At 41.4% G+C, this 13,200-nt stretch overlaps 1 protein-coding gene across 3 annotated transcripts; it reads left to right on the top strand.

Annotated features, from left to right (window-relative positions):
• Positions 1-99: 99 nt before the first annotated feature.
• LOC125764441 (glycerol-3-phosphate acyltransferase 3) lies at positions 100-11,989 on the top strand. 3 transcript variants are annotated; one of them, XM_049428685.1, is made up of 7 exons: positions 102-835; positions 4,927-5,541; positions 5,836-6,072; positions 7,892-8,125; positions 8,300-8,415; positions 8,490-8,630; positions 8,718-11,989. In XM_049428685.1, the coding sequence occupies exons 1-7, from the start codon at positions 683-685 to the stop codon at positions 9,013-9,015; spliced, it is 1,794 nt and encodes a 597-aa protein (XP_049284642.1). In that variant the 5' UTR covers positions 102-682; the 3' UTR covers positions 9,016-11,989. The 3 variants fall into 3 exon arrangements, with proteins under 3 accessions (XP_049284640.1, XP_049284642.1, XP_049284641.1); XM_049428683.1 differs by lacking the exon at positions 7,892-8,125 and having other exon boundaries at positions 100-835; XM_049428684.1 differs by lacking the exon at positions 5,836-6,072 and having other exon boundaries at positions 175-835.
• The last annotated feature ends 1,211 nt before the right edge of the window (positions 11,990-13,200 follow it).

Genomic DNA, 13,200 nt, shown 5'->3' with positions numbered 1-13,200 from the left:
CCATTATCATTAATTTAATTATTTTTCGATACAGTCCGATTGTTTTTATCCGATAGTTTTTCATTTATTCTTTCTCTCTCTCTCGCCTTTTTGATTTCCTTTCACGCACCTACACTGTGGGCAAATGAACAAATATACATGGTCATAATGAACTATGGGATCACATTGCTACTTCCCGTCACAACAATAAGCTACCCCTGCGCGTGTCAATTGCTCTGTCACTTCAGCCAGATTTGTTTGTGTGTCGAGATGGAAACGAAGTACCTACGCAGTACGGTTCCAATTGTCGCGCTTTCGTTATGAATAAAAATACTCGACTTAAAAAGTAACCTTTTCGGCTGCAACGTCCTATTCCAAAGCACGACGGTCAGGCAGTAACAACGCACAGTGAACCACGGTACGAAGGAAGTAAACAAAAAAGGACGCGCGCGCGTGTGTGACTGTGTGTGTGTGTGCGTGTTTTGTGGAACCAGCAGGAAGGAAGCTGCAATTAAGGACAACACCCGGGCATATAGCGTTGCGTACGGGGGGGTGCGGGAACTGTGCGTCCATCATTACGTGATTGTTAAGTGCAGGTGGTGCAACAATTCACCCTTGCGGGAAGTGTTGTGTGTTCCGCGACGGTAACAAACGGCAGACGAGATTATACCGGCAATCGTGGAAAACGTAGAAATCGGGCAGGATGGGAGGATTGCAGGCGGCTTGGTCCATCATGTCGATGGTGACGCTGACACCGTTCTTCGCTTTCCTATTTTCCATCGTGTTTATGGCATCGATCGGAAAATCGTTCGGTGTGAGGCGACTGTACGTGGATCTGCTGGTGAAAATCTTCGAGGTAAATGTCGGATGCTTTCGGATCCTGTAGCCGCGAACCTTCTCGTACAATTCAATACTATGATGGGAACAACCACACGCCGGACGGAAAGGGATGATATCCTTTATTTTAACATCTCAGTCAAGAGTGTGTGGGAGGATAACATGCGTCTGGAAAGAAAATCAATAATCTCCTTGTCTCGCAGAGGTCTCGCCGTATAGCAAAAGGGTAAAGGGGAAGGATTTCTTCAATCAACGATTGGTGTCCCTTTTTAGGTGTAGAATTTCGGAATGAAGGAAACAACAAAAAAAGCCCAAAGGTCCTTGCCCAAAGGTGCATGAAAATGCCAATGCATATTCACCGGTAGTATCGATTGCCCGAATGGGAACCAATCTCACCCACGTCTCTATACATGGCTTTCACACATCCAGCCGCAGACGACGGAAGCAGAAGATTATCGAAAGCCGAGAATTGAATCCATAATCGATAACCCGACGCGGCAAATCGGTGTTGCTGGTCAGCAGATTTAAGTCGTTCTTTTATTATTCTGCCCACGATACATGTGCCGCGTCCGATATACGGAGTGCTAGCATGGGTATAAGTGGACACGTACCATGGCACCCTCTCGCCCTCGCCCGATCCAATGGGTACCGAAGTACTGCTGAATCATCATTTATGCCTTATCAAATGCGATGTTAAACCGCGACGAACCGCGCGCTGTGTTGTTTTTGTCCAGTGTGAGCTTCGCCCAAGTTGCGTTAAGCGCGACAACACCACCCCGGGCTAGGTTTCAAATATGTTTTTTTTTCTTTAGGTTTGGGATTGAGCATTGATGTCCATGCGAGAATTGAGCAGTCTGCACTTTAACTTGCTAATGAACCGTAATCTTTTTCAGCCGTTTCGAAATGCTCGAACATTCGTCTTTCGGATCGTTTTTGGTGATTGAAGGTCCAAAGTGCTAGAGGAAGATGTAGATTTTGGTATTTGAAGCCCCGGCCGAAAATAAACCTGCACCAAATGTAATACCCCACAAAAGGTTACGTACATTGCGCCACGCAACAAAAAAAAAAAACTTCCACCATTCGTGCTGTGGAATATAACTGTTCCTTTCGGATTTGTTCTAGCAGTTAGCATTGAGGTGGCAGGAAATGCTGCCATCGGAAGTTGTTTCGCTCAGGTCGTGGTTGCGTTGCACTGCAGTGTACCGTTGTCGTAGCCCTTTTTTTTAAAGGCACTGCACCAGCCGTAGCGTTTGTACCCACGAGGCCTAGGGCCCATTATCTGTAAGCTTGACCGTGAAATTATAATCGCCACACGGTGCTGCGTACGAACATTCTGTGCTCTATCGGACCTTTTTAGCACTGTGTACATGCATATATGTGTGTAGGGAGCTATTACGCGCGGTTTTCTCTACGGTTGCGGTCAAGGCCACCAGTGCTGACTGTGAGTTTCGCTCGGATTTCACTTAAACAAACCCAAAACCCGTCCCCACCATCTATAAAGTGCACAATTTTCTGCTGTGCTGCCACGGTTCGGTCTTTGTTTTCATTTGAGCAGAGAGCATCGGCAGGAATGTGATGCGTCTCTTTGTAGGGGAGAAAAACAAGAACCCCCCAATGAATGAGATGCAGTACGTACTGTCAATAATCAAAGGTACACGACTGCAGTGATCAACGAGCCCCCTGGGGGTCAACCGGCCATGCGGCAGGATTGATGTTGATGGTTTTATTGTTATTCTTTAAAAGGAGGGCCGTTTTGTTTTGAACACGATGCTATCGTCAGTGAACCCGAAAAGTGGAGGTCTTTGACGTATCGTGGAAGGAATTGCACCACGATCACGATCATTATGCGCTCAGTCAGATGTGGTTCCATTTACGCTCGATTGCACCAGAACGGTTCCTGTATGCAATCGATGTTAGGTTTTCGATAAAGACAAACGGAAGTAGGCCCGATTTAAATTGATTTAGCAATTAAACTTAGCTTAGGTAAATGGCTTGACCTTCCTTACGGTACAAAAATCATATACTGAGCTTAGCTGGATGTTATAGGAGAACTAGTTCACCCTACTCGTCCAAGGGTCAAAGGCATTCAGCAAATGTGTAGTAAGCGATATGCATAATATGCATAATCATTTTCAAAACAAACCATAAAAGCCTGGCGGACACTTTATTGTTGTCTGCAATTTAAGCGCTTTATACGAAATGCGTCAAATATGATGCACTTCTCCAGCATTGGTCCCAATGAATTTAATTCGCTAGTACTTTATTTTCCCCCAACTTAATTTAAACACGTCCAAAATCAATAACGACGCAAAAACGCGTTCCAAAACGCAAAGTACCGTGCGATAAGATTACATTCGGCCAGTAGGCGCATTTGGGTTTTGTTTTCTTATCAACAGGTTGTATCGTTAGGTGCGATAGAGTTTCACATTGAAGCTATGAAGTATGTTTTTTTTCTTCCTTATATTGCCATTACAATATGGTTATTTTTTTTTCAACTTGAATACCTGAATTGGCACATCATATGAGTATGAGTTGAGCCCCCATAACAACGATCGGGTGATCATTTTCAATGTGCATGTTTTATTGCTCGTGCGTTATCCGTGACGTACGGCGGTGTATCGCGTGTTATCAATCATCATATAAAAGCTTTCTTTTGAACCTTATCAAACCCTTCGGATTTATGGATTCGATAACGAAGAAATAAAAAAATACACCCACAGTGCAGCATCCAGAACATTCCTTGTGGGTGGTGTGCAAATATTGTTTTCCATCTTTTTCAACGCACTGTGCCACCGTTGCAGCAGAGCATTCGTGAATCGTTGCTACCGTGCTGCTCATCGGTACACCAGTTCCCCAATGTGGCAACTGCAATAGAGTGAGGTTTCAGTTTACTTACCAATTAGCTTTATTTATTTGCTCTATTACTGTTCCCGGGCAGATAGAACCATCCCACACCTTCTCCTGCCCGGGATTCTATGCCAGTTCCCGACACCTTTAGCTTGACGTAGATTGACGGAGAGTGCATTGAAGTTGTTGCATCCTCTTTCACGGCCAGTGTATTTGTTTGACTGATCTCAGCCGGTGAACGTGGGGTGTGATTTAATTTTTCCATCCACATTTGCTACGGGAAAGGACTTTACCCACTAGCAACAGCTATTGCAATCGAAAGCAATTTTCCACGATTCAAAACATTGCAAACTGCGGCCTGATGGGTGGCTTGGCTGTACTACAGCATAATGCCCACTACCTGCGGCGTGGATGGTTGTTGGTAGTATTATCAAAAATAAAACATCGGACCCAGTGTGTTAAGGATGGCTTGCTGTTAAACGGCAACGAGACATCAGCTGGGTGATATAAAAATAAACAACAGCTGTGAGAGAAATGTTCTGCTGGCTAAAATGAATAATTTTGTGGCTAAAATATCTCTTTGATTGCTTTAACACAATATTCCTACATAAAAGGTATGTTTTCAATCGGTTTAGTTGTAATGAAAATGGCATACAATATCTTTAAACGCAAACTCTCAAACTCTGCCATTCGTCGCGGATATGCTTGGTGATGTCGTCATACACAAAGGGAGGGAGAATAGATGCTAGCGTATGACGCAATTATTAATGAACTGCGTTTCGTTGAAACGCAAGGCAACACATAGGATCTGGCCTTTTCGACTGTAGTCGCTGCTGGTGACCTCCAAATTTGCCTGAAAGTTGTCTCGAAGATGATGCCAGATTTGTTTCCCTCTCATGTTTTTTTTGGTATAACCTAAACGATCGATCGGATTGCCGTACAAGACATCAGCGGCGAGACACGGCGAGTGAATTGATTTGAGTTTGTAATTAGAAGCAAATTTTTTTTATACCAAATTCTTTTAGATTGAAAATGTTTTTGCTTCAATGATTTTGCATTTACTTAAGTAAAATTACATTAACATTTTTATGCGTAACGAGACAGGTAGGGATGCATAAAAAGTGTGTGTAATATAATTATGATCGTTTTTATTGTTATCTTTCACATTGATGTTTCTCTCGGATTTCGGATATTTCCCTCTAACCATATGCCATTTCTAATAATAATTCTTTTTTATTTATTCCTGTCTATGTCTACTTTTAGTTCGGTCGACAAAACATTGAATCCGTGCGGAAGCAGCAGTTTGCTAACATTACAAAATCTGAAGTAGAAGATGAAGACACACCCACCGGTGACAGTCTTAATGCCGAAACAACCGATACAAGCAGCACGAAAACGAACGGTACCATCCCGAACGGTGGAAGCCATCGATATATGAACGGACGCGATACATCCTCAAACATTGCGAACGGTGGCAATACCGTCATTAGTCGGGCAGAATCCCTTATCCTATCGCCGGAAGTTATTGATGATACGCGAAGCAAAAGTACCGAACCACACGATGACGGTACCGTGCGGGAAAATGGTGAAGATGGTGACGACGACACCAAGTCCGATGGTACGGATGGTGAGCATGAAGCGGCAGGTTTCAAGCTGTCGAATTGTCTCGATTACGTGAAGTCGGGTATGGAAGCGATCATCGAGGATCAGGTGACGAGTCGGTTTTTGGCGGAAGAGCTCAAAAATTGGAACCTGCTAACGCGCACCAACCGGCAGTACGAGTTTATCAGCTGGCGGTTAACGGTGATATGGATGATCGGCTTCTTGATACGATACTTTATCCTGATGCCGATGCGGGTGCTTATTTGCTTTATTGGGGTAAGTTGTTGTTTGTGAGTCGATCGTGTGCTGGATAAAATCACGCTGCGATTGATTTTTCTTAAATCAACGAGAACGAAGAGGTTAAGTAAGGTAGTGGAAACGATGTCAGAAAAAAGATCTTCACATGATGATCCGTTTTGCTGACATTTGGTATCCATTTACTACGACGAATGTGACGTGTACTGTACTTACTTACCTATTGTTTATCAAAATTTACCAATGGGATGGAATGGTCTTCTGCTGAAACGCATATAACATAACGCAAACAAAATTCTTCTGCTCCGCATGAAGGTGGTCTACTGTGTGATTGGCTTCGCGTTCGTGGGCATACTTCCAACGTTCCGGTTGCGCCGGACCATGAATGAGATCGTGTTCAAGCACACGTTCCGAATGATTACCCGTTCGATATCGGGCGTTGTACGGTTCCACCATCCAGAGTTCAAGCCGAAAAACTGTGGCTTTTGTGTGGCCAATCATACGACACCGATTGACATTGCAATCCTGTCCACCGATTGTACCTATTCCCTGGTGAGATACTGGTTGTACCGGTTCTGCGAGCGATTCACTGAGACGGAGCGTTGTGGGATGTGTTTGTGTGTTTCTTTTCTGTTGTATTATCTGAACCTACAAAATTGGCCGTTGTTTTTTTGTGATTGTATGCAATTTCCGTATTTCATGAACCTCTGTAGGGTGGGTTAATATTGCAAGGGGATTGCACGATGACACATTCTGTAAATATTCACATTCATGCATGATCTTCTGTTTGTTGTAAATTTATCATTAGCGGGAACACAATTGTACTCAAATACAGAGAAATTCTTGATACACATTATCTTTAATACAAAATTCAGGGAACGTCAGGAATAAAATGATAAACAAAATCATGAAACGTAAATATCAGTTTCGGGATAAAAGCTTCTTTTAAATCAATTATTAAGTTTAACGTCACCTTTTAGATAATTTACAGTTAAAGTAAGATAAGACGTTACACATAATTCAAAAGAAGTTTTTTTCGGAATATCAAACAAATTTTTCGAATTGATTTATGTTATCAGGGAAACGCACACGTTTTGTTTTACGAATTCACTTATCCTTTGATTCCTTTGGCTTTGCAAAACAAAAACAAAAACATTACCCTCTGCATAGACACTTTATCTTTGTGAAATAAATTGTTACCTTATCGCGGCAACAGTACCCTCACCTGGGTTTTTGGTCGTGTCACCCATAAAAAATATTTTTTTTACGATAAGATGTAAAGATTGTAAAGTAAATCAATTTCGTAACCGCATCAAACACTTTAAACTAACGTGCATTGAAGACAGCAACAGTGGCGACCGAAAGGTGCAGAAAGCAAAGTTCAAATCAGGTGATAACACACATACACAGCCCATGGTTACAATGGGAGACATTGGTCCACTGTTACGATGCAGTTATGCAGCTACGCAACAGCTATACGGTACATTACTGGTGCATTACTACGAAATGCATTGAGGCAGAGGAGTAGGCACGAGAAATTGAGAGAGTAAAACCGAGAGTCTTCCGTCAATGGAGAAGCCTTACGGGGATGGTGGCAGCCACGAAACCGCTACAGCGCATGGTTGTGTTGACATTGGTCCACTTCACTATCAGCTGCATCTGTTGCATTTGTTGTGCTGCCTTCCAATTGGGGAGCAACCGTTGCCCTTCTTCCGTTGATAGGTTTCTGTACCGATCTCTCATCTGCTTGATGACGTCAAACGTTGTGAGGTCACTGGAAACCATGAGCGAATCGTGCGAATAGTTTAGTATGTGGCAATTGTTTGAGTACAGTGGAAATAGTAGTACGTGGAAGAGATAAAGCAAAACAGGATGGTTACGCGCTATTAAGAACTGAAAAGATAAAATGTTTTTTATTAGAAATTGTTCTTCAGTTGAGGATTTGGATAAATTAAATTGGAGCTCTTATTAAAACATTCTTTAAGCGTTGCAACCGTACACATTCACCCTGGCAATCACATAAGGCAATAATCCAGTATAAAGAACAGAGATATAAACCAAAGCATTTCATCAACATTCATTTTCGGTAGTAAAACAAGCATGAGCTGGGTTCATAATTTTTTTTTTCTAAATGAAAATTATCCCCCTTCGTCTAATATATGGGGTTTTCCGCATTGTATACTGCCCTTCCTATACTCCGAAGACCATACCATCGACCATACACTGTACAGAAAAAAAACAACAACAATAATCCATTGGCATTTGTAACTGTTGCCCTATGACCATTTGTAAATATTACACAATTGCATCACCAATGCATCGATCTCTTTTTTTTCCTCTCCTTTCTCTCTGGCATCTCTCACATCCTCAGGTCATATGGTTGACGCTGTGCACTGCCGTAGTTGGCTGCGTGCCGGAAGGTTCCATCAAGCGCGCCATGGTCAAGAGTGTGCTGATTCAGTGTTTCGGCTTTCTGTCGAGTGCATTATCATCTGTGATCAATTATCATAACATACAGAATCGTCCATTGAATGGCATCTGCGTGGCAAACCATACCAGTCCCATCGATGTGTTAATGTTAATGTGTGACAATTGTTACTCGCTGGTAAGTAAGGCCAAACCGGTAGGAATGTACATCATCTACCTTCCCCCAAAGGCATCCGTTTCGCTCGTAAACCTTCTTGTATCTTTAAACGGAACACAAACGAAAATGGTAATAATGTAAAATATATCTGTTTTCCTGCTTATCTAATACGTGACACCATGAATGGTTGCAAAGATTGGTCAACGTCACGGAGGATTTCTTGGAGTGCTTCAACGTGCATTGGCCCGAGCCTCACCTCACATCTGGTTCGAACGAGCTGAAGCAAAGGATCGGATATTAGTTGCAAAGAGGTATTACGACCCAGTTCGAATAGTGTCGAACCATGCTCGTGATTTATATTAATACCATTTTGTAATACTCATAGATTAAAGGAGCACGTGACAGATCCGAAGAATCCACCGATTCTGATTTTCCCCGAGGGTACTTGTATCAACAACACTTCCGTGATGCAGTTCAAGAAGGGTAGCTTTGAAGTTGGTGGTGTAATCTATCCAGTGGCCATCAAGTAAGTGTTTACGCTCTAGCCGCAATATGTGCTCGTTGGGTTTGTTTCGCAGATGATCATGCAACGCTTTGCTGTTTGTATTTTAAGGTACGATCCACGCTTTGGTGATGCTTTCTGGAACAGCTCGCGATACTCGATGATGCAGTATCTTTTCCTCATGATGACTTCATGGGCGATCGTGTGCGATGTATGGTATCTGCCACCGATGGAACGCAACGAAGGTGAATCAGCGATCGATTTCGCGAACCGTGTGAAGCGTGTCATCGCCGATCAGGGTGGTTTGGTCGATCTCGTCTGGGATGGACAGTTGAAGCGCTCGAAACCAAAGAAGGAGTGGAAGGAAAAGCAGCAGGAGAAGTTTAGCAAGCTGCTAAAAGGCGAATGACAGATGGCCTAGCGGTCACCGTGCCGATCCCGAAGCTCGGAACAGCCATCGACGGATCGGAACAGTGCAAAAGCGGTGACACCTACAGAGGTGCCAGAAGACGTGCAGCTAAGACAGGAGGCTTGTCCGGAGCGAGTGGATACATAGACGCAAGGTTCATACTAACTGGGACGGCTACAGTGATAACTTCATCAGCTTTTGCTCTTCACAAATAGATAAGACAGGAACCATTTAACAGACCAGTAGCAGTCCGTAGGATGAATATCCTTTCTGAGCAATGCACAGTACTATCCGTTATGCGTCATGCCGTCTGTGCCGCGCGTTAGGATGTACTGTATAGGCACTATTTCAGTAATAACACCAACTATCACCACCAAATAACAAACAAAACAAACTAATGCGCTTAGGTAAAGATTATCCTCGCTCACTGTGAAATGTCAGTCTTAATTTAACGGTTTCCCTACCTATTGTTTGGTGCTCCTTGTTGTTGTTTTTAACGACACCTAGCATTTACGTTTAAGCACATACCCGCACTGCACCGCGCTCCACAGTAATGGTCGTTTCACAGTAGTACAAACCGATAGCACAGTAACCGAATTTACTTAAGTTGTTCGTGCAGGAGGACGCACGTTACCCAAATCACACCAACAGAGCATAAATAGTCAGGCACCAAACCAACACATAGGTAGTAGATTGATACTTTCCCATGATACAATGTCTCTCGCGTTTTGTCTTTTTCTACTTGTTCAACTTTACTTCTCTGCCCTCTTTGCTTGTTGTTTGTGTGTTTTTCGTTAGTTTTCCTTTTCTTGCTAACAAGTGTAACATATTTGTGAAATATTTGTACCTACTTGCTTTTTTTTTGTTTTGGTTTTTGTTTTACTAAAATAATTCAATTTCATGTTGTCGTCCTACGACGGATAGGCTTCTTGTCACAATGTCTGTCAAATGTATGGAATGCAAATTGTTGTATATACCTTTCTGGAAACGATGATATGTATGTATGAAATGTGTGTTGTGTTAACAGTTAATCCTTTTTTGCATTTAACACATTCGTCGTTCTTCTCTTTGTTTTGCAAATGGATGCAAATAATTTGCATGATGGTTTTTAGTTTCCGTTTTTTCATGATAAATAATAAAGCCAGTACAGCGTTAAGCATGTAACATATTCGGGGCAGCTTTATCCCGTGTGTAGGATAATGGGCTTGGGCAGCTAACCGCGTATGCACACAGTAGAAGCGGATGGTATTGTATGGTGTAAATCTAGCATTAGAAGTAACTGTATATCATAAGACTGAACAAAAACAAGGTGATGGAACGAGTGATGAAGCGAGGAAAAGATCGATAGAGCGGAAGCGGCAAAAGAATGACGATCTTGATTTGTTATCGTGCAGATATAGGTATATAGGTGTTGTGTTGTAAAGAGATGATTGAAGGTTTGAAGAAGCACCACAAACAAACCAGAGGCAAGATGCATGATTGATATTTATATCGGTAAAGATGAGAAACTAAATGTAAACAGCCAGAAGGTGGGACAAGACTAAAGATTTAGGTGAGATTTAAGTCGGTTAATACGAGGAGCCAATAAACAGAACAGAAACACTGTGTAAAGATGTTTGTTGTGCAAGTGGTGCAATGAAGACAGACAGTAAATCATAAATACCAACCCGTATCCGGGTGTACGTATACAAGCGTAATGTAACAACAACAGGCAACCTGTGCAGCGGAAGATAAAAGACACAGACTCTACATTCAACTTGTTAGTGGTTTATTAAACAAATGATGAGGCTAAATTTCGTACAACCCATGCATCGATTGTCTCCACCCGGAATCACTTCAGTCAATCGTTTGTAGGTTTTTTTTCTAATGTAAAACGCTTGCAGTTGTAACTGTCGAACGAGTATAAAGTTAAGTGTTGTGTTGTGTTTTTTTGTTGATCGTTACAGTTGTGTTAAGAAACGATATACACCATGCAAAGATAGACATGATTTCATGTGACGAGCAAGTATTGAGAAGCGCGTTAGCATTTAAAGCATTATGGTGCCAATTGGTGGCCGTAAGGAAGGATGTAATATAAACACACTATGGCTATATTACTCTTACATCCATCCTATTCGTTCCAGGACAGAACGCGGATGGAGTGAGGATATTTTCATTCAAAATAAATTACTACATTTAATGCGACGAAACTTTCCACAGCTACAGTTACAGACTGCCTGCCGGCAAATAGTGTCACCAAGAACAGAAAAACCGAAATGCCCATGCACACAGAACCTACGTTTGCCAAAATAAGCACATTTGAAAGGCAAATTGAAGATGGCTGATTTTGTGAATAGCGTTTGACGGGGACTTAGTGGTTAGCGGAGCAAATTATTCGATAACACGTTGTGCATCACAATGCACTACCTTTGTACAGCACCATGCAAAGTTGTGTGTAGAGAAGCAATAGGGAACTAGTGTTTTGAACACCATCAATTCTAGGAATGAGTTCGGTTACGTATTTTTTTATAAAAAAAACTTTCTGAAGCGTTTCAGCCCAACAAGTAGTAACAACGTATTGAGATTACGTTTGATATGTGCGTTCTTGCGTTGTACTAAATCATTAAACATTGCCAGGGTCTTCGGTGTATTGTTACGGGATTGGAATATGGGATACAAGCATTGGAACCGAGAGGGTGCAATAATGGTCCAATCGGTTTATATTTACTGACTAGTCAGTTGAGTGGACGAAATGTGCAAGAGAAATGGAATGGAATGGAATGAGCTAAACATGTGGGAACAAGGTAAATTGCTAATACTGCTGTCAATGATATTTATGATACAAAAATACATACACACACACATACACAATCTGAATGCCTAAATGTAGGAATGGATAAACCCGGGTAGAGATTAGACGAGCGGAGGAGAACAAGAGTGGCAAAATAACTGAAAAATGAATAAAACATGGGATCTTTTTTTCCTTTTGTCAGAACGTGTTTGTATTGTATTCGATATGAAGTTTGGGTTTTCATCCGAAGTGATTAATTGTTGCTTATAATTTTATAATTTGCTGGCTTCTTTAACTTTCACTTCATGCATGCACTTTAACATTCTTGACCGTAGCTCATTTCACTAAATGCCATTGTCGATGATAACAATTGTATAAAGAATTGTAAAATGGTTTGATTTAAGTAAGTTTTATTAAAGTATAAATGTATAGATATGTATCTAACATGTAATAAAAAAAAGTCCAACATGCGAACCTTAAAATCCGTTTTACTAAATCCTCACAATTAAAACAAGTTTTAAATAACAAGTTTTTGCATGATAAACTATGAGAAATAATGTATAGGAAGCATCTTCCATATAAGTCAATTATGCATGAAAAGTATCTGAAGTATCTAAATAAAACATCGTTTTACCCCGTCACTAAACGCTTAGCAATTGTCGCGTTTGCGAACGCCCGGAGGAGATTTTCAAATTCAAAGAATTTTTATAATCTTTTTATTATTTTGCATTTTTTTTTGTTTAAAGCAATATTTAAGTAAAAAGCAAGTGTGTGAATAATTATCTCTCTCTTCTTGGCTTTAACGACCTTACTGGTCACGCCGGCCATTTCTGGCACACTAGATTTATTTTTACCATGTAGCGGGATAGTCAGTCCTGGGGGGACGGTCCGGATGGGATTTGAACCCGGTCCTGCGTGGGTACCGGCGCCGTTTATCACATGCACCACCGGCGGTGGATAATTGAAAAATGCTATTTAGTGATTTGCGGCTCGGTGGTACATGTGGAGTCGGCGCCATACATGGAAGTATCTGGTATTAAATCCCAATCGTCAAGGAAAGCCAGAAATGCCTCCTGAAGTAGCAAAAAAGAAGAAGAAGAAGAGCCACAAAAAAGAAGAAAAATTGCTCTGATTGGGAGTATCATTTGGTTTAGGAAAGGCAATAATTTAAGAATTTTCAATTAATCAACGATATTCTCTAATCGCCACTCTTGATAATACCACACGAAGCAAGATTGAACACTCAAAATTCTGTTCATTATTTAAAGCATTATTTGAGTGAAAAGAAACTCATTGCAACCAATTGGCATTAAAATAAATCAATTTAAATTTTTTTGCAAAATTTCTCAAAAAAATGGCAAGGGGTACCCCTTATGAAATTTTCGAGTTGAAATTTTTTTTTAAATTTTTTTTTG

Source organism: Anopheles funestus, chromosome 2RL (assembly GCF_943734845.2).
Source record: "Anopheles funestus chromosome 2RL, idAnoFuneDA-416_04, whole genome shotgun sequence".
Taxonomy (NCBI): Eukaryota; Metazoa; Arthropoda; class Insecta; order Diptera; family Culicidae; genus Anopheles; species Anopheles funestus.
Note: the sequence above shows the minus strand (reverse complement) of the source record. Positions and strands in the feature narration are given on the sequence as shown.